Genomic DNA, 19,484 nt, shown 5'->3' with positions numbered 1-19,484 from the left:
GCGCCAATTTGACATAGCGGCCAAACCGTGTAATTACAACGTCACGTGATGCACATTGGCCCAAAAAGACTCACTGAATCACTGAAAGGCCCATTTCAATGACCTTTGACAGCCAGTTGTTTAGGGCTTTTGTGAGGACTTTGAACACACACAACTCTGTTCATCCACAGAGGAATTTCAACAACCCAGCCAGATAAGCCCGAAGCAAGGGACAGCTTTTACAGGCATTCAAAGCACAGAGAAGGGGTTGGTTTTTTTTCTCCACATTTTGAATTACTTATAACCACATTTCGTCTGCAGGAACTTTCCCCAGGGCCAAAGAACCTTTTGAGGAGTTCCTCTACCTCCTCAGTTACTCTACCTGCGTTTCTACTGGAGAGACCAAAAAGGCCCTGCTGGGTGGATTAGTACTTTTCAAAAGAACAAGAACTTTGGGAGCAGGGTTTGCAGGGATGACCGTTGCTGATTGGTCAAACACACACAGGTTGGCTGCTTCAACTTGTGTATTGCTTCATTCATAAAACAACGATCTTATTTAGGACCAGTTTAGGATAAAGGAAGGACATTTCTCTTCATTTGATAACGTTAAAAATAAAGTTAGGCTTTGCTGACTCATTTTATAAGAGACAAGAGAAAAAGAGAGATAGTGCGAGCGAGAGAGAGACAGCGTTGTTGTCTCTGTGCTGGTGTGAGCTGTAGACACAGAGGCAAAGAGAACAATGTGGAAATCAGCAGTGTTTGTGTTCCTGCTGCTAAACATGGATATGGAGGTCGATGGTGCTGTAGATAAGTTGAGGGGATCTGTGGCAGAAAAGGCTGACAGCAGTCCTGCAAGTCACACTGGTTCTTCACCTTTCTCGGGCAACTTGTTGGTGGTACCTATGGATGGGAGTCACTGGGTTGGTATGAAGGCCATTGCTCAAGAAATGGGTCGTCGTGGACACCGGGTCACCGTGGTTATACCGGAGATCAGCGTACGGATGGGCCCAGGGGAACACTATGACACTCTGACCCATCCTGTTCCATATGACCAGGCCTTCATTGATTATGTGTTGTCCACACACAAGGACATCATGCAAAAATCTAAACAGTCTTTCATAGAGAAGATAAGGACACGATTTTCACAGATCCAGAAAATCACAGGCTTAATCCACACCACTGCAGAGAGCCTGCTGTTCAATGCCAGTCTCATCTCACATCTGGCACAGCAGGTGAGTGTGTTTGTGCATAGCCATATTCATATAGAAAGAAAATGGTTTACAGTCTTTGTGGACTAGTGCGGTAGCTGCAAACATGCATGTGTTATACTGTAAGCGTTCTTGTTATTTTTTACAGTGCCTGTACCTATTTAATTTGGAGTAAAAAATAGGGTATCAGAGAGAAAGATGGTGTGTTTCCTTTGCTACTTTTCACCTTTTCACACTGCAGGGCTTCGATGCCGTCTTGACAGATCCCATGGTGCCCACAGGCTCACTGATAGCTCGGAAGTTAGGTGAGTGCAGCCACACTTAGATTATCTATGAGCTTTTGCATTTGGACGTTTTCTCATCAGTTGTTGCTAAATCACTTTTAGGTCTTCCCACTGTTAATTTGCTGAGGGGCATTCCATTTTCCTTGGATATGGTATCTGCAGGCGTCCCCTCTCCGCCCTCATACGTGCCTCGCTTCACCACCACGTACACAGACAGAATGAGCTTCAAGCAGAGGGTTTTCAACACTTTGGTGAGCACTTACTGACAGACAGTTAGCCAATTAAACTTGTCTCAAATATACTATAACTTAGCAGCACTGTTAAAATTTAACTCGCACAACTGAAATTAAGATGTTTTTCCAAGCACCAACACATTTTGTGCATTTGTTTATTATCCTTTCACCTACAGGTGGCTGCACTGGAGCCACTGTTGTGCCGCCTGGTGTATTGGCACTTTGACCAAATAGCCTATCAGTTCCTGGGAGAGGAGGTGGGCATAGCTGAAGTGCTGTCAGACTCTGATATCTGGCTGCTGAGGTAACATATGCAAAGGTTATTCAGTATGTTGGTATTTGGGAGAGGAATACACAGCAACTAATGTCCTCTGCTGAAGCAATGATACACGAGGCAGGAAGATCGTTTAAAGATACATTTTATATTGTTAAGACATTCTTTGTGAACTTCCACACCTCTAAATCACATCAATAGTTGTGATACTATATTTAAACAGGCTTGACTTCACACTGGAGTTCCCGCGCCCCCTAATGCCTAATGTAGTACTAGTTGGTGGCATCAACTGCAATGTGAGAAATCCTCTGCCTGAGGTAAGACCTCTATGTTTCTGATTCCGTTTAAGATGAATCAGGAATATTTTGTCATTGACTTTAATGCAGTAAGATACAAAGATGAATAAAGAAAGAGAAATGAATGCAAATCCTGACTCTGTGTTTGTATGTTTTGCAAGGATTTGGATTCCTGGGTGTCAGGAGAGCATGGGTTTGTAGTGTTTACTCTGGGTACCATGGTGTCGGATCTACCAGAAGTGACAACATCTGCCTTCCTGGAAGCCTTCAGACAGATTCCACAGAAAGTACAGGAATATATCAGAACATATATGAAAATACGTTTCATATCATGCATCTATGCAACAATTAAAAAGTCAAAAAACTTACTTTGATAGGTGATATGGAGATACACCGGGCTTGTTCCCAACAACGTACCAGAAAATGTCAAGATGATGAAATGGGTGCCTCAGAATGACCTACTAGGTAAATAAATGCACTGCAGCACACCCTGAAATGTGAATTACACTCATCAAAATTGACTGATGGTGTGTTACAAACCATATCATCTGACATCTTCTAGTAATTGTCTGTTCACCTAACTGTGTGCATTTTGTGTTAGCACATCCTGGAGCTCGAGCTTTCATCACGCACGCCGGGTCACATAGCCTCTTTGAGGCACTGTGTCACGCCGTTCCCATGGTGATGGTGCCACTTGGCGGGGAACAGCCTGACAATGCGCCAAAGTTGGCGAGCAGAGGAGTAGGAGTCATTCTGGATATCTCTTCTGTCACTACAGAAACCCTCCTCTGGGGGCTGAATGAGGTCATCAATGACACCAGGTGAGGGGTCAAAGGGTCATTTTTTAATCATTGGCTTAAGGCTCTATTAGTGTGAATCATAGACTGTATATAAATCTTTATATACAGTCTATAGTGTGAATGATGATCAAGAATATCAAACAAGTTTTAGATTCTGCTTTTCATGCCATGCCCTTGGTGTCGTATCCTTCAACTCTTTCCAGGTATAAAGAGAATGTGCAGAAGCTGTCAACTCTTCATAAAGACCGGCCAGTTGACCCACTTGACCTCTCAGTGTACTGGACAGAATTTGTGATGCGGCACAAAGGAGCGAAACATCTCAGACCTGCTGTCCATGACCTCAACTGGTTCCAGTACTTCTCCTTGGATGTAATAGCTCTGCTGGCGACTGTAGTGCTGGTTTTTGTAATACTGACAGTCAAATGCTTGAAACTATGCCTGCGGAAACTGAGCAGGAAGAGGAAACGAGACTAACCTGGTGTCAGGAAGATGAATTAAATTACATCTCTGTTTGTTAAGGGATTTTTTTTAAATTAAGTATTATCATTTAAATACCAATTCAAAGTGAGTTATTTATGTTATAAAACAGCCTTATAACATGTGAGAACAATAAAATGAAGCTGATGTGGTGATCAAAAAGACATTTAATAAACAGAAAATACAGAATATCATTAGAATCCATTAGGGCATGGTCTGGGTATTAGGGGCAATATGAGCTTTAATGGCCACCCTTCTTTGGTGGGAACAGGGCGTACTCTACAGCCAGAGCAACAGTAAAGGCAGCAAAGCCCCACTTGAATCCTCTCAGCAGCACATCTGACAGAGTCACAGCACGAGCAAAGCCACCTGAGTATCTCCATGCCTCGTTACTGCAGAAAGAGTGACAGGAAAGACAGTCAGGGAGCAGTGTCAAACAAAGAGATGTCACATGTACATATATATATATATATATATATATATATATATATATATATATATATATATATATATATATATATATATATATATATATATATATATATCTCATGTACATATAAATACTGACCGTGCCCATGGGTCCTTGAGGCCCCTGGCTGCCAACCTCTGCTGTGTAAACTCCAGCGGTGTCCCCTGTGTTTTCCACTGCTGCCAGTCTGGCATGGACATCTTGCTGTGGCCGTGGTCACCTCCCATACTGATTAACAGATACATATATTTGTATACTTAGTAGTGTTTTTTAAAATGTTAATTAGCCTTCAGCTTGCTGGTACACATTAGTCTTAGTTCATGCCATGTTTTAAACACTAAGATACATTTGCAGTAATGACTAGAGCCACAGAAATAAGCCACAATGGAAAGGGAAATCCTTTGTTTTACTACAGAGACTCTTTTTTTCTACCGTTGAGGTGAGATTTGTGAACAAAAACAGACAAAGTTTTGGTGATCAACGTGTTGTGTGTCCCGCGTTTTACTTGGATTATATTTTCACTGAAGTTGCAACTTATTTCTGTTGCGTACATTTTTTATCATCTGTGCTAAAAGCTCATTTAGTAAAAAGATAATTACAGAAGAGGCACAATCTGCAGCTGAGTACACATTAAATCATGGTGGTTTAACCAACTTGTAAAGACACACGACTTGATTTTACTTACACCAATGACAAAAACAAAGATGAAAAAATGCTGCAGGTGGACCCTTTAGTTTATTCAGCAACTGTCTTTATGGAAGTAAATGCGCTGGCCAGTGTGCATGACTTGTTTATTACAATATGTCAGTCTCTCCAGATTATTCCTGCTCCGACATTAAGTTTCTTGGGAATCATAAAGAAACATTTTATAACGTAACATCTTCACATGAGCAGCTAAAACTCACACACTGGACTTCAACACCATCTCTACAACTGAATGGTTGACTGCTTCAGAGCTGTTCATGATTGTCTGTGTGTATTTATCCAAAGGAACTGATTTTTATAAAAACCTGATGTGTTGGTGAATGGAAAAAAACTAAAGATTCTGATCATTTTAAGTATTGTGGGATGACACCGTTTAAGATTAAGTTTTCTAAATGATCAAGTTTACTAAGCAAGTATCTACCATTAGATGATAAAAACTGTATATGCATGCAATAGATTAGATTTCACTGCAGTTAATGCTTCAGAACTTGATCCTAAAATTAAGTTTCTACACTAAAGCTAACTGATCACTTTTGTAAACAAGCAGCCTAATGACAACCACTATTGTGATACCATTCATTCAGACATAACTTATTTTAAAATACTCTTCTTCATTACATCTTCAAGTTTAACAAACTTTTTTTTAGAAAGGGTAAGGACATTAGGGTACAAATATAATGTGCAATGTCTTTGCTATCTGTTTTAAGAGTTGAGAACATGTTATATTGACGTTTTTATAATGTCAACGTGGTGCAATGTGTGTTGTTCATGGTGAATAAACAAAGAAACAAACAGCTCCTTATGGTTATTGGACATTCATTTGACACATGCCTAAAGTTATCAATGACTAGCTACCATAATCTAATTACTGTCATCACTTGTTTAGTGAAATAAATAACTAAACTAAACCAAACGATAAAGTCAAAGCGCAGAGTTTACAGCTAGCATTAAGCTAACCGCTAGCAGAAATTGCAGCATTTGTCCTATAAGTCATTATTTAATCCTTTATACCTTCGTGTCTGTTAAGATAGTGTTGTCGTCCACTATGGTGAAGCAACAAAATACGTGTTTAGGTCACGAATTCAAGATTTTACGAAGAAAAATGTACTGTACCTGGATAGATTGTTGTGACCTCTGCTGTGGGACTAAAGGTTGCGACAGTCACTGTTACTTTACGGTAAAAAATATTACGTCACAGCGTTCACGCAAAGGCAATTTACCTGCTGGGTGCACGGATGTATTTTAAGACCTGGATACTGCTGCTCTTATAACACATCCATGGTTGGGTGTAATAATAATAATCATCATCATATTTATTCATAGAGCACTTTCCAAAATCCACGTTATAAAATGCTTCACAAAGGCAGCAAAATAAAAACAGACAAATCATAAAATCATTAGGTTTTCAAAAATCAGATTTAAAAAAATCAATTTAGTGTATAAAAACAATTAAGTGTAAGAAAAAACAAGAACAATTTTTTAAATAAAATAAATAAAAGAAAATTCCAACTCAAGTAAAATCAGGAAAGGCTCTCTGATTAAAGTATGTTTTAAGAGGCTTAAAAGAAAAACATGAACCTACAGTATAAGCCAATTAATTCATGTATCTGTTTGACATTGATCTTAATTGTAAGGTATGCTGTGTTTTGGCATTATAAACACACAAAACATGTAAAGTAGTATATGTAATAATGTTAATTTTATTCATTTCTGCCCTTATAAATACAAAGTAATTCCTGTTGAAATCACAGGGTACCCACAGCAATAAACCGTTCTTCTACATTTTAACCATTTAACCATGTTTTACACCCACCAAAGACATTTCACAATAATCTTCATATTTCATTACATTTATGATTTCAAAACTTTCATTTCAGTACTACCAAACCTTTACTTATCAGGTTTCCATTTTACATATTAAGGAACTGTGTAATTTTCAAGAGAAACAAAGGAATTAGTGGAAAGCATCGGCCTCCTCTCACCTCTGTGAAGAGCTGGAGATCCTCAGAGTACAGCCTGTTAGCTGGGCAGCTGTTCAGGCTGAATTCATACTTATGACACTGTAGCTCATCAAATGTGGAACAGGCTCAGAAATGCTAACTCAGTGCAAATTTTAAAAAATAATCTTAAAACATACAACAAGTTTTGATTTGCATTTAATATTCTATATTTTGTGACTGTGTTTTGCTTTTCCCCTCTTTTGTCTCCATTTGTAAAGTAGTATGTAGCAACTCTTTTGAAAAAATAAAAAAAAAACTTACAACGGCATAGAAAAAATATTTAATTAAAAATTATTCTACATTCATTCTAACTATTAATGTCACAAATAATTGGACCAGAAAAATAATTATACACTCACATTGATATTAATTACATACAGTACATGAACTGCTTTAGAAATCACAATAGAAATCTTATATCCAGGCAACAACGGTGTCTTGTCTCCATGACAGCACTTGTGGCATCTGTACACCTTCATGTCCATCATGCCAGGTGTTAGTGTAGTTTAATGAACTGGACTCAGAATATGTTACAAAACTGTATTAGAGTTTGCTTTTTGGGTTGAGCAGGTCTTTCAGAGAGTCCAGGTTCTCCCCTTCTGGAGCCTCAGGCCATGCACTGTGGTCTGGAGACAAACACACAACACACACATGATCGTAGTACGCTACACATATATACTGCAAAGACAAAAGTATGGATGCATATATTAGCAAGATGGACATACTGGGTATCTCCCACATGGAGTGGTACAGACTCTGCCCCGCATCGACCCTCAGGGTGGCCCCAGAGATGTAGGAGGCGGCAGGAGAGAGCAGGAAACAAACTGCTGAGGAGATCTGAACATACAAACAAATTTTTTTTCTTTTTCTTTTTTTAAAAAGAGGAAACAAAAGCAACAAAGGCAAAGACACAAAGCACACGTTTTCCATCTATGGCTGTCATTTACCAAGAGTTTCCTTTTTTCTCGCCTCATTTAATCTACGGTGTCCATTTTTCTTCTCATTATCACTGATTTCCTAAAACACGACCATTTCTTTACATTGTCTGAAACCTTTTTTGCAATGGGGGTTTTTTTTTTATCAGCACTGTGAATCATGATGCACGACTCTCTAGTTAAATTAACACTACAAAGTGATTACAACGTTAATTTTCTCACTGGATGTTCCGTGAAATACCGAGAACGATGTGACTGATTTAACAGGTGATTTTCCTTAACTGAACAGATATTGTGCTATGAATCAATATTAGGAGATCCTCTGGGTATTATGGTATCGTCGAATCTACTAGACAGACTTGGAAATAAAAAAAATGACTTCCAGGAATATTTCAACTCCTGGTTAAAGATTTTTAAAACATACCAAAGCTGCAGGCAACATGCTCTGCTCTGAGTTGAGTGCCTTCACTCAAGTTTTTTCTGGGTATCACTAAGTGTTTACGCACCTCTTCTGGTACTCCAAGTCTCTTTGCGGGACTAAATGGAACAGACATCTTGAAAAGGCTTGGTCCAAGCTCCTTATAGTTCTCCATCGCAGTTTTGGAAAAAATGGTGCCCTGCAACCATACAAATACACAGACTTGTTGAAATGACCACATTATCAAACATCTCCAAAACTTACTCTCTGCTCCGACACGTGACCTTTACATACAGGCGCAACAGCGTTGACTCTGACTCCTGAGGCTGCCCACTCGATGGCCAGACTCTTCGTTAAGTTATCCACCGCCGCCCTCGCTGCTCCTGTGTGGCTGTCGGAGAGAAGACACGGAGTTTGAACACAAAGGAAATGAGTGTGAATGTGTTTGCGCTGAGTGTGAATTGGGAGGGCGGTGCTGCTTACGCCATGCCTGGGAAGCCTTTCCACATGTCAGCGATGATGTTGATGATCACACCTCCATGTTGTTTCATCCATGCTGTGTAGACTGTGTGGAGAAAACAGCGAGACAGTCACATGTAGAGCTTAAACACACACACACACACACACACACACACACACACACACACACACACACACACACACACGCTGACCCATTATGAGCTGTCTGTATCTTACCCTCCTTGCAGCAGTGGAAGGTTCCAGTCAGGTTTGTGTCTATCACAGCCTTCCAGCCTTTAGAGGACATGTGCTCTGCTGGACTGCTGAACTGACCTCCTCCATTGTTCACCAGAAAATCTACCCGGCCGTACTGCTTCAGCACCGTCGATACAAGAGTTTTCACCTGCCGCACAGGGAATCAAGATGAAACCATTCCTATTCAATCCCGTACTAACAACTTAAACACACGGCAGTTTCAGAGGCTGGCGGTGTGCGCACCTCATCTTCATCACGGATGTTGCACTTCATGGGAGTGACACGTGCAGGGCTGGAGGCTGGGATTTTCTGTCTCATCTCCTGGGCTGCTGCCTCCAACCTCTGCGTCTTTCTACTGGAGATCACCACGCTGCAGCCTGAAGACAAAACAGTCAGCTGTGATAAAACTTCCTCTCCCATTTAATCATCTCACAACCCCTCAGATTTATCTGATGACCCTTTAAAGGGGCCCTGACCCCTAGGTTGGGAACCACTGGACTAAACTAGCTAACTGTGTATAGACTTGTTGAAACTAGCTCCACCTCCAGCAGCTACAACAGTAACATGCTGCTCTAATACTAATGCTTCACTATTAATAATCTAATGATGTCATATATAATATATCAGTCAGAGGAACCAAACCACTACTTTTACTGCAAGCTAATTTTTACTGCAAGCTACTTATGTACTTTTACTTAAGAAGGATTTTTCATGCAGGACTTTTACTTGTAATGGAGTATTTTTTACATTGCTGTCTTGGTACTTTTTCTTAATACTTCTTCCACCTCTGTCTGACAGTCAGGTCTGAAGTTCACTTGGCTCTTGCTGTCAGTCAGCTGCTCTTCACTTCAAACTGTTTGTGCTGTATTCAATAAAAACGTCTTTGTCTTGACGCCGCTGCATCACTTACCCAGCTCCAGCAGCTCTGCAGAGATAGCTTTACCGATACCAGTCCCTCCTCCCGTTACTATTGCAACCTTATGGTCGAACAAGCCCGGTCTGAAAACACTGGATGCCGCCATACTTGTTTTCTTGACCCTGTTCTGATGAGACGTAGGACAACACTGCGTCCTCTACTGGTAATCTTACGGTGCTGGTGTGTTTGGTGTTGCATTACTGCCATCTTCAGGAATTAGTCAGTTCATTACCAAGATACTTCCAAACGAAGTTATTGAATGAAGAGCTAGACTTGAGGTGCTGCCTTAAAAGCGAACTGTTATTATTTAGTTTTGATACAATTACTTGGAAATTATTTTGGAATTTGATTTTTGGTTTGCTCTTTCGGCTTTATTGATGTGTTATAATTTCTTTCTTTCTTTCTTTCTTTCTTTCTTTTTTTAAGTGATTTTCAATCCAGTATTCCTGTTTGGCCCCTGATGAAGTCTAAACGTTGGGCTTTGATTCAGCACAATGCTGTTTAAATAAAGTTGACGAAATGAATAAGTCTGCCTGCAGTCCTCCTCCTTGAACTGTCGAGTCTATGCTCCCATCATTGTAGGACGGACACAACATAAATTAATGGTACAGTGCATATAAAAACATTCACCTCACTGTCATTAATAATTCTCTGGTATTAGCCAGTTTGCCCACAGTCTAAGCTGTAACAGCAGCACATGCAGAAATCCACATCAACTCTGTACCAGTTGTATGCAGTTATGTTTTATACACTATATCCTGTCCATGTCAAATTGATCTGTGACTTACAGTCACTATTCATTTTATTAAGGACACAATTTTTCAAGTCTGTCCCAAAATAACAGCCCATATAATTCATAGTTCATATACCTGTTATCTAATTTTAATTTTTTTTAATACATTTAAGCTGCATTGAAGAAACAATGTTAAAGGACAGGTTCACAGTTACACACTTACTGTAATCATTCCTCCTGTTCATACTGACCATTAGAAGATCCCTTCATGATGCACTTACAGTGTAAATGATGGCGGACAAAATCCATAAGCCTCCTTCTATGCAAAAAATGTATTTAAAGGTTTATCTGAAGCTAATATGAGTCAAATCTAGTAGATACCTTTCAACGTTGCAGTCTTTTTAGTGCCAAAGTCCCTCTATTTGTTACTATACTTCCACTTTAGTTCAACAGGGAAACACTGTCCGAGGAAACACAAAGAGGGAATTTGATGCTAAAAAGACTGTAAATGTGGCAGATACCCACTTGATATGACTAACTCAGACTGCTGAAGCCTCATATAAGCTCCACATCAACTTTTAAATATATTTTTGCACAAAATGACCGTGTGGACACACTGTGGATTTTGGCCTCCATCACTTACATTGAAAGCACATTTGAAGGGGATCTTTTCACAGCCAGTATGAACAGGAGGAATGATTAGTGAAGAAAACCTCTTTCACTGTTCACACGGACACCTGACTGTTGTTTTAAGACTTGAAAAAATGTGAACCTGTCCTTTAACATAGTTTCTTAAACACATCTTAAATTCATTAAAATTAGATAACAGGTAAACACTATATTGAACTATGAGTACCAGGCAATATTGTATGTTTTCAGTCTGGAGGATATAATTACTGGTTTTTATCTGTTTATGTTTATGAACCAGACTGGGACCAGTATATTGAGTATAATAGTGTAATAAAGTGACTGATTTTACTTATTAAAAAGTGATTTGTGTGACTGGTTAAACACTGATGAAGATGAAGATTCTTTGTAGCAGTGAATAGACCTTTACAGACATTTTGACTGGCCACTACAGAAGAGGTTCACAGGAGTCAGTTTGATTGTTCAATTCCATTAAGGTGTGCTAATAAGCACTGACAGAGCCCGAAATTGGCATAAATGCAGCCATTACTAACAATATTACATCTGTCTGGCAAGTCAAATATCAGCTATGGAAAATGTCTATATTCTGGTGGAGTGTTGCTCCACTTACAGGCATACGGGTAGATATACATTATTATATATAGATTATTCAAACTGAAACAGCTTTAAATGACAGACCTTTGTTGTGACAGTTTTTGTCATTTTTATGTCCATTAATAAACATGAATATGCCTAAATTTGTGTGTGTGTATGTATATATATACATATATATAAACCAGTATTCTACATTTATTGTGTTTCTAAAATAGAAGAAGTATGAGTCCATATAGCTGATGTTCAAAGTTAAAAGGTTTATTAAAACAATATAGGCCTACAATTTAAAAGGCAATGATTCAATGTGATGATTAAAAAATAAAAGCTTTACAGTGACAAAGAAAGATAAAAGATCAATTTTAAGAAAACACATGCCTAATTTAAGACATGAGACATAATGTGTTTGCAAGATTTGTGCAGATGAAGCTTCAGTTGTGATGTGGCGACAACACAAGTTTCTTCCTCAGGGTGAACCTAACTTCAGGCATCTGCTTGGCTTTACCTAGGTTACGGCAGCCCTCTTTCTGGCTTACTTCACTGTTGACACGGTGAAGGATTGTGACGGCGTCCTCACCCCTGAAACAATATGCAGCATATAAAACATATTACTCACTGTCAGTGCTATGATCAGATAAATGGTACAGTATACATTGCATTAACTAGAATATCAACAGGTTGATGAAATATTGTGGAGCAGAGAAGTTTATCATTTTTTACTAGTAAATATTTCAACATATAATTTTGAGTTTTATATTTACCTCAGACAGCCCTCCTTTAACTGCTGACACACAGACTGGATAAACCAGCTCCCATCAATTATATGTCTCATTGATATATAATCTTCAACAGTGGCAATGGCAACCAGAAAATCGGCTTCCTGAGGGATGAACTTTGATTCAGAATCGTCAGCCTGCAGATCTGGTAATAACACTCCTGGCTGTGGATCCTTCCCCTGGCAGGCCTGGATCAGGAACACTTTGGGCTTGCCTTTGAGAGCTGAGTGATCTGTCGCCTTGAATGTTGTAGTCATTTGTTTAATGGAGAGGTGCTTCCGATCAGTCCCTGAAACAACACCCCGTGATCCGTGACTCAGAACACAGCAGATGAAGGCATCGCCATGTTTAGGAGCCTCCCGAAGACCAGTGAATCCACTGCCAGACCACTCCTCTACGTTGAACTCCTGCAGCTGAGAGATGTCGTCCAGAGAGGCAAAGACTTTCAGTGCACGATCCATCTGGTCCCTGGTTTGATCTTTACACATCAGCACTCTGAAGCCCAGCCAGCTGAACACCTCTGCCAAACTTCCTGCAGAAAATTTAAGTTAAAAACTTTAAGTTTAAACCACCAATAAACAAAACAATAGTGTAAAACTGTGAATCTGTCTCCTCCGCTACATACGAGCATCTTTGTCGGTTCCTTCTCTCGGCCTGCCATCCATGAAATTCTCGTTGTTTATGATCACACAGAGGCCGACAGGATGGCTGTTCAACTGATACTGGTCATCCTAAAAACAATGAAAACAGAACTACAGTTGGACATTTCTACAACCTGATGTTGAAACTGAATGGAGTGGATCATTTCTGACATTCAAATACTTTACTTAGAGTTTTACTTAAAGGACGGGTTCACATTTTCACTAAAAGACTGTAAATTCAGTAGATACTTGAAAAATTGTAAACCTCTCCTTTAAGGGATTATATTTACTTCTATTTCCTTGTGTATCTTTTATGAGATATAACAGTATTACTAAGCTAATATGCGCTAATAAGCATCTGTCCGCAGGCCTTGCAATGACAACATGTCTTGTAGTAATCTGTGAGGAGGAAAAAGTATTTAAACTCCGTCTTGTGTCTTTTTAAGAAAGTCTGCATAAACATACTGATTCAAGCATTGTAACAACGTGCGCTGTTTCATGTTTAGGTAAAGACCTCACCTCCTTCCGCCTTTTGCTCTCTTGTGAAGGACCATCTGCGGAAATCAGAGTAAAACAGAATTATACTTCCCAACATGAAACTCTGTACTTTTTGATGAAGCCATAAGTTGTTTCATGTGAAACACACCATGGGCTTCTATATGAGGAATGCTAGACAGTCATTTCTGTACTGAACTTGTGTGTGTTAACATACCACTGTTATCTAAACGAGTTGCTTGGACAGGCAAAGGTAAAAAGCAGGTGTCATTCTTTTGTATGTTCTTCAAGTCTGGGAAAGTCGTCTTCACGTCCTCATCAGTTTGCAGGAGGTTCAGGAAGTCTCGGCAGGTGTCCTCTCCTTTATCCATGATCTTATCCACAAGTGCAATGACGTGCCCCTCTACATCTTCTCTGTTGATGCTTTTAAGGTTGTTGTACTCACGCTGAGTTATAAGTTTCTTCTCATGAACCTTGTTGAGGATCAGCTTTTGGTCTCCACACAAAGTCGCTAGAATGGCTGTTTTATTACGTCTCACTGTGTCTTTGGCTGACATGATGAATCTGAAATAGAGACACAGAAACACAAACAACAAGATATTCATGAGAATTCATGTTGCTCTTAAAGTGCACCAGTCAATACAGGAATACTGGGTTTCTGCTTTATTACCCTTGGAGTCAAACCCTGTTTTTGGAAACTAATAGGCTATAGTTTCATAGCTTCATCACTCAGAGCCATATGGCACATATTGCACTATAATTACTCATTTTGTAGCATTCCACTCCAGTGAGATTAAGGCAACAGGTTTCTACTGTCAAATTCAGTTGCATGTGTGCCTGGTTTCCCTGCAAAATACGTTAATATGGATTTTAAACGAGCTCGTTTGGATTCAAGCAAACTTCTGTCGTTTAATGCTGTTTTACATCAGACTATTTCTCGGCTAACTTTACCGCTTTTCTACGACGACAGAATGCAAAGCACCGTATAACAACAAGTTCATGTTCACTAAACTGAAGCATTCAGTACAATACACTAGTGTTGATTAAATAAAACATTGTTAACTTACTGTCAGACGTTTTGCCTTGTCGGTGGAAATACCTGTTCAGGTGCCCGTAAAAAGAAAACTGGCAGTTTGCTTTCGTTTTTAAAACTTAAAGGTCGGTGATGACTTATTCTTTGAACAGCTGTAGTGAGGAACTGAAAACATTTACGACACTTATGTTAGTTTTTTTAAAAAGTTTAAAAATAACCTACAAAACAAGTATGAAAATGATCAGAAAGAAACACCTGTATAGAAGGACAGGGTATAATTACTATTTGAGGTTAAATATGACGTGTTGTTGAAAGGGAGACATTATAAACTGTAGCTTCAGTCTGCAGAAACCTTTAAGTTGTTATTGTGTTGTTTTCAACTGTGGTATTTGACTATCTGCCTCTTTTTATGTGTCTATGTATGTGTGTATATGAATTGATATATAAATAGACCGAAATAACATTTCAAAGCATCGCTTGTAGTTGTTGTGTTTTACCTGGCAACCCGTCCTGACCACACCCTCACCATGACCCCTGAACCCACATCCTGAACCACGACCGACCCACTATATGTTAACATGTCTTTGTCTTGTCTCTTCAATGAATAACATTTGTTAACAGTTTTAGTACATGATATAGTACTTTTGCAGTACCAGGTACCGTCATACATTTTGTTTGTTCTGGATGACAGAGTTACTAGATTTTCACACTGGATCAATACTGTAATAAATTGATACACTTCATTAGCTCAAGAAAAGGAGGTTTGTATTACTGTTTTAACACTGATAGATTCTTTGACCCCTCAGTAGCGGTAAGATGTTTGTCACCACAGACAATACACAGGTGTTACTGACTGCTTTAATCGGGTCAGGAGTGCCGGTAAATCATGACGGAGCCATAAAACTGGCAGGTACAAGAAACAGAGCCGTCACTAATACTACACCTGTGTCAGCAAGTTTAATACCTGCAGGGAAAAATGTCTTTATTCTATATTTCAGCTCTTTGTATGTATTTCTCGAAACATTCTTACTTTCCATTAAACATGTGTTGCCTTGTTGAGCCTTCATGATAATGTGTCACCTTCTGCTCTATAGTTGGCAGTATTTCATCAGCTTAGGATCCAAACCGCCAAAACTCACCATGAAGCAAATCATTTGAAACAAAGATTTTCACTTCACTGTCCACAGAAGAAAATACAGCATACTTTTAACTCATAGCATTAACGCCCATGAATCTGTAGGTTACTTGTCTTAACCAGCAGAGCAGTGCAGTTGTGTACTGCCACAAAAATCCAAGATAACCAGTTTACTGTCACACTTGTATGCAAATGTACCAGGAAAGCTGTCCTGCCTGTGATGGTACAACTTTACAGGCAGCCTGAGCTTTCTCACTCATGTTGGGCTGGTGAGACATTTCCTTGTAATAGCGGCCCACAAGATTTGATTTCACTGATATACAATAAAACATGTACAAAGACACAAACAAAGACTTCCGCTCCAGACTGCTTTATTCATAGATGTTGAGGCCATGTCCAGGTCGGTAAAATTATAGAAAACAAAGTCCCAAATCCACCAGTGATCATCGCACTGGTTTACTGGTCCTTCAGCTCCTTCAGCCTCCTGATTGCAGACTTTACTGTGACAGCAGAAGTTGTGCTGCAAAGAAAACAAAAACATTTCTTCAGACTTGCATTTTAATGAATACACCAACTTCCACAATCAGAAGATTCCCACCAACCACATGACCATAAAGTTTAATAGGAGCTCGTCTTAATTCCTAAAACCTACTTGAGAAAAACTTAAGTGTTGCTCCACATACAAGCATGAAGGTAGATTCACTTTTATGAAGATTTCTCTGTTAATGGCTGTTTGTATGAAGATAATAAAAGCAAATCTTCTGTACAGGTGTTCACATGTTTCATTCATAGTAGTATTTGTGTGCGTCTACACACGCTTGTGTTTTACACATGCAACTACTGTGATTGTGTGTTGGGCTCTGCCAAAACACAGGTCACCTACACTCAATACTGTGCCTGAACACATCCTGTGCAGGCACTGACGGAGAACTGAAGCTGCTGCTTTGCTAATGCTGTTTTTACTACGCAGCCTGTGAAGACGTGTCTACTGCCATGCGTTTAAGCTTTAACTTGATGCATTTAAGCTTTAACTTGATGGCGTGCAATCTTAAGATTTGGTCAACTATGTTTTCCACCAAGTCCTCTTAATTAGTCTCAACCTTAAATTTACAGAACCTGTGTGACATCTTTGTAGACAGTATTCAGGAAAAAGGCTTTCCCAGTAACAAGCAATAGGCTGCCAGCAATCACAGAAACGCTTCATTCGAAAGCACTGTGGACACTGTTTAATTAATTAATGGTGAATTCAGGTATGGTGGTAACTTGGCAACGCCATCCAATAATTTTTTAATATGATCTGGCAAGTTCACAGCTATTACTTCAAGATACTTCAATTAGGCTTTTCTACTGGATGATTTATGTGCTCATTGACACAAACGAACCCTTCCTACATCTGACTTGATGAATACACTATTTCTCCAGACTGTCATTACTGTTCACTTTCAATTTTTAAATTGAACAACACAGCAGCTGTTCTGGAAAGTCGTGTCTTTCGGAGCTTTGCACAGTTGTAAACTGAGTCTCTGAATTTTGGACTGCTGGTGGGGCAAAATAAACAATTTCAAGATTTGTCAACTTGGACTCTGGGAAATTGTAAAAGGTATGTTTCACTCTTTTCTAAATTATAGACTGAGAAATTAATTGAAAAATAATCATTGTTATTTGCAGCCCTCATCAAGAACGTATTTGAACTTCAGTGATGACATTTTTGTCTTAGAATTCCTTAAATTTAGGTAAAATTGTTGGTGCCAAAATAGGAGACATCCAGCTCTGTAGGTGAGAACAACTGTATGGCCGCTTGCTCTGTAGATACACTGCTGATACACCTGAGTTCTGACCATTTACAGTCTAATAATGCAAAGATGCCCTGAACTGCACCATGCTGAAGGCAAAAATAGGATTGCTGTATTTTTTTTAAATATAGTCATCAACAGTAAGTAAAAAGAAACCTACTTGTACGTCCAGGCTCCTCCAGCCACGGTCTTCATGCAGGACCCACAGTGCCAGATACCCACAGCCCTCCTCTTCATCTTGGTCTGTAAGTGGAAAGTAGCACATTAACAGAAGTTACAAAAAGGTTACTTTTGTCAGTTTGTCTAGATGCAACACCTTAACATCTATGTTGGAGTGTACATCATTGGCATTCAAGTCTATTTTATACGCACGGTCTTCTCTTTCTCTTCTGTATGGTTTTAAACTTGCTGTTGAACTGTAAAGCACTCTGAGCTGCGTTCTGTGCATGCAAGATGTTATACTAAGTTCATTCACTTATTCATTCAAGTCTGTGCAATCTGCTGCACGCCTTCCTCTTCAATCCAGTACAATGAACAACCATAGTGTTTTGTGCATAAGATCATCCATTACAGAATAGCCTTTTGACGATTCCTTCGGCTGTCCTTACCTTGCCACAGAATGAGCAGGTGTACTTAGCGTGCTGGGAGATTTCAATTTTCTTGACCATCTTCCTCAGCGACGCGCCATAACGCGTGCCGTATTTACCGACGATCCCCACCTTCTTGGTGCGTTTGGCCTGAGGAAACATGAACATACAACACAATGACTCAGTGTGCAACATTAAAACAGGTTTAACATTACAATTGGTAATTCTAATCACTGTCCAATACTCCATTCACTCCACTTCTTTGCACCATTTGTATCCTGTTTACACCTCACAGAAAAGATTTCACTCAGTCATTCCTTGTGTACATTTCTATAGATCATTGTGTTGTTATTGTGTCAAAGTACATCAAGGGCCATTAAACCTGAGACAAATTCCTTGTATGTATGAACATACTTAGCCTATTAAGATTCTGAAATATTCTTGGTTCATAAAGTGGTTCCTGGGCAACATATCCTGGACAAACTTGTTTAGGGAGGCAGTAATATTCAGTCTAATGTATAGTGTCACATCACTGCAAGTATTTGAATAGTTAGGCTGCATAAAAACGTAGATTCAGGGTGACTGAACTCCTGTCGACAGCGATGTAACCTACACTAGCTTCCTCTTGCTAAGTTAGCCGCCTAGCTGACCCAAAATTCCAACTTTGGACCATGATTTAAGAAAGCTAACTCTTGTTGAGCAATGTGACAAGCTACTTCGCTTTCATTAAAAGCCTGAAACCCGTTTTACCGACAGCCGGTAAGCTAATGTGACCACCCTTGTATAGCAGTGGTGGCAGCCATTACTGTAGCAAGAAGACATGAAAACATCGTTTTATACTGTTGAATCGATCACAAACTAACACAAATGAGGCTCCGGTCTGATAAACAAGGACATTGCAGAGCCTTTGGAGATGTGATTATATCATTTATAGCACAGAAAATGTTAGATTGAGACAGATTATGAAGGGGACATTCTCGGCTCACCATCGTTTCAGTGGAGACGTAGGTCCAAAGAGGGATTGCGTAGCGCGCAGGCGCGATTTACCCGGTTTTTTACGATGCATTGTGGGAGTTGGAGTTTTTGCGGTTTGCTAATCCCGTTGATACTTTAAAATGAAAATAACACTAAAACTATATTTAAAAATATCGTCTCGGTGTTGCTGTTACATCCGCTAACTAAAACATATTTCTAAATTATACTGGAAATATATATAATAAAATAATACTTTTTCATCGAAGCTCTTATTGTTATTATTTTCTTTATGTTGTGTGTTCTATGTTAGCAATACTGCAGCACTCTGAGTTTCACTATTAACGAAAAATGCGGTATAAATTAAATGTA

The 19,484-nt window shown here is 39.3% G+C and overlaps 5 protein-coding genes across 5 annotated transcripts; 1 reads left to right on the top strand and 4 right to left on the bottom strand.

Moving 5' to 3' along the window:
- Positions 1 to 49: 49 nt before the first annotated feature.
- Positions 50 to 3,862, top strand: LOC137193763 (UDP-glucuronosyltransferase 1A1-like). The gene is made up of 9 exons (XM_067605125.1): positions 50 to 1,211; positions 1,429 to 1,492; positions 1,574 to 1,722; positions 1,881 to 2,008; positions 2,202 to 2,295; positions 2,436 to 2,561; positions 2,652 to 2,739; positions 2,876 to 3,095; positions 3,278 to 3,862. The coding sequence occupies exons 1-9, from the start codon at positions 720 to 722 to the stop codon at positions 3,546 to 3,548; spliced, it is 1,632 nt and encodes a 543-aa protein (XP_067461226.1). The 5' UTR covers positions 50 to 719; the 3' UTR covers positions 3,549 to 3,862.
- On the bottom strand, positions 3,701 to 5,969 carry ndufb3 (NADH:ubiquinone oxidoreductase subunit B3). Its single transcript, XM_067605129.1, has 3 exons — positions 5,839 to 5,969; positions 4,120 to 4,248; positions 3,701 to 3,943 (listed from the first exon to the last, which is right to left on the bottom strand). The coding sequence occupies exons 2-3, from the start codon at positions 4,245 to 4,247 to the stop codon at positions 3,793 to 3,795; spliced, it is 279 nt and encodes a 92-aa protein (XP_067461230.1). The 5' UTR covers position 4,248; positions 5,839 to 5,969; the 3' UTR covers positions 3,701 to 3,792.
- An 896-nt stretch (positions 5,970 to 6,865) lies between these two features.
- On the bottom strand, positions 6,866 to 9,855 carry pecr (peroxisomal trans-2-enoyl-CoA reductase). The gene is made up of 8 exons (XM_067605122.1): positions 9,703 to 9,855; positions 9,036 to 9,169; positions 8,775 to 8,940; positions 8,562 to 8,643; positions 8,373 to 8,469; positions 8,167 to 8,277; positions 7,451 to 7,562; positions 6,866 to 7,351 (listed from the first exon to the last, which is right to left on the bottom strand). The coding sequence occupies exons 1-8, from the start codon at positions 9,812 to 9,814 to the stop codon at positions 7,269 to 7,271; spliced, it is 897 nt and encodes a 298-aa protein (XP_067461223.1). The 5' UTR covers positions 9,815 to 9,855; the 3' UTR covers positions 6,866 to 7,268.
- Positions 9,856 to 11,925: 2,070 nt separating this feature from the next.
- Positions 11,926 to 15,160, bottom strand: LOC137193756 (caspase-8-like). Its single transcript, XM_067605120.1, has 6 exons — positions 14,660 to 15,160; positions 13,810 to 14,156; positions 13,617 to 13,651; positions 13,082 to 13,187; positions 12,442 to 12,988; positions 11,926 to 12,259 (listed from the first exon to the last, which is right to left on the bottom strand). Exons 2-6 carry the CDS (start codon positions 14,147 to 14,149, stop codon positions 12,112 to 12,114), a joined length of 1,176 nt encoding a protein of 391 aa, XP_067461221.1. The 5' UTR covers positions 14,150 to 14,156; positions 14,660 to 15,160; the 3' UTR covers positions 11,926 to 12,111.
- A 954-nt stretch (positions 15,161 to 16,114) lies between these two features.
- On the bottom strand, positions 16,115 to 19,234 carry rpl37a (ribosomal protein L37a). The gene is made up of 4 exons (XM_067605124.1): positions 19,127 to 19,234; positions 18,162 to 18,290; positions 17,714 to 17,796; positions 16,115 to 16,280 (listed from the first exon to the last, which is right to left on the bottom strand). The coding sequence occupies exons 1-4, from the start codon at positions 19,127 to 19,129 to the stop codon at positions 16,217 to 16,219; spliced, it is 279 nt and encodes a 92-aa protein (XP_067461225.1). The 5' UTR covers positions 19,130 to 19,234; the 3' UTR covers positions 16,115 to 16,216.
- Between the last annotated feature and the right edge of the window lie 250 nt (positions 19,235 to 19,484).

This window comes from Thunnus thynnus, chromosome 12 (genome assembly GCF_963924715.1).
Source record: "Thunnus thynnus chromosome 12, fThuThy2.1, whole genome shotgun sequence".
Taxonomy (NCBI): domain Eukaryota; kingdom Metazoa; phylum Chordata; class Actinopteri; order Scombriformes; family Scombridae; genus Thunnus; species Thunnus thynnus.
This window is presented reverse-complemented; position numbering and strand designations above follow the sequence as displayed.

Excerpts from the sequence above, each read along its gene's own strand:
- ndufb3 (XM_067605129.1), bottom strand. The coding sequence starts at position 4,247 with ATGGGAGGTGACCACGGCCACAGCAAGATGTCCATGCCAGACTGGCAG. Across the intron at positions 3,944-4,119 it reads CTCAAGGACCCATGGGCACG|TAACGAGGCATGGAGATACT; the intron begins GTCAGTATTTAT and ends CTCTTTCTGCAG.
- rpl37a (XM_067605124.1), bottom strand. Across the intron at positions 17,797-18,161 it reads CCTGCTCATTCTGTGGCAAG|ACCAAGATGAAGAGGAGGGC; the intron begins GTAAGGACAGCC and ends TTCCACTTACAG. Across the intron at positions 16,281-17,713 it reads GGAGGAGCCTGGACGTACAA|CACAACTTCTGCTGTCACAG; the intron begins GTAGGTTTCTTT and ends TTTTCTTTGCAG.
- pecr (XM_067605122.1), bottom strand. The coding sequence starts at position 9,814 with ATGGCGGCATCCAGTGTTTTCAGACCGGGCTTGTTCGACCATAAGGTT. Across the intron at positions 8,941-9,035 it reads ACATCCGTGATGAAGATGAG|GTGAAAACTCTTGTATCGAC; the intron begins GTGCGCACACCG and ends CCTGTGCGGCAG. Across the intron at positions 8,278-8,372 it reads GAGTCAACGCTGTTGCGCCT|GGCACCATTTTTTCCAAAAC; the intron begins GTATGTAAAGGT and ends GTATGGTTGCAG.
- LOC137193763 (XM_067605125.1), top strand. The coding sequence starts at position 720 with ATGTGGAAATCAGCAGTGTTTGTGTTCCTGCTGCTAAACATGGATATG. Across the intron at positions 1,723-1,880 it reads AGAGGGTTTTCAACACTTTG|GTGGCTGCACTGGAGCCACT; the intron begins GTGAGCACTTAC and ends TTTCACCTACAG. Across the intron at positions 2,740-2,875 it reads GCCTCAGAATGACCTACTAG|CACATCCTGGAGCTCGAGCT; the intron begins GTAAATAAATGC and ends ATTTTGTGTTAG.
- LOC137193756 (XM_067605120.1), bottom strand. The coding sequence starts at position 14,149 with ATGTCAGCCAAAGACACAGTGAGACGTAATAAAACAGCCATTCTAGCG. Across the intron at positions 13,652-13,809 it reads AACTCGTTTAGATAACAGTG|ATGGTCCTTCACAAGAGAGC; the intron begins GTATGTTAACAC and ends TGATTTCCGCAG. Across the intron at positions 12,260-12,441 it reads TTAAAGGAGGGCTGTCTGAG|GGGTGAGGACGCCGTCACAA; the intron begins GTAAATATAAAA and ends ATATTGTTTCAG.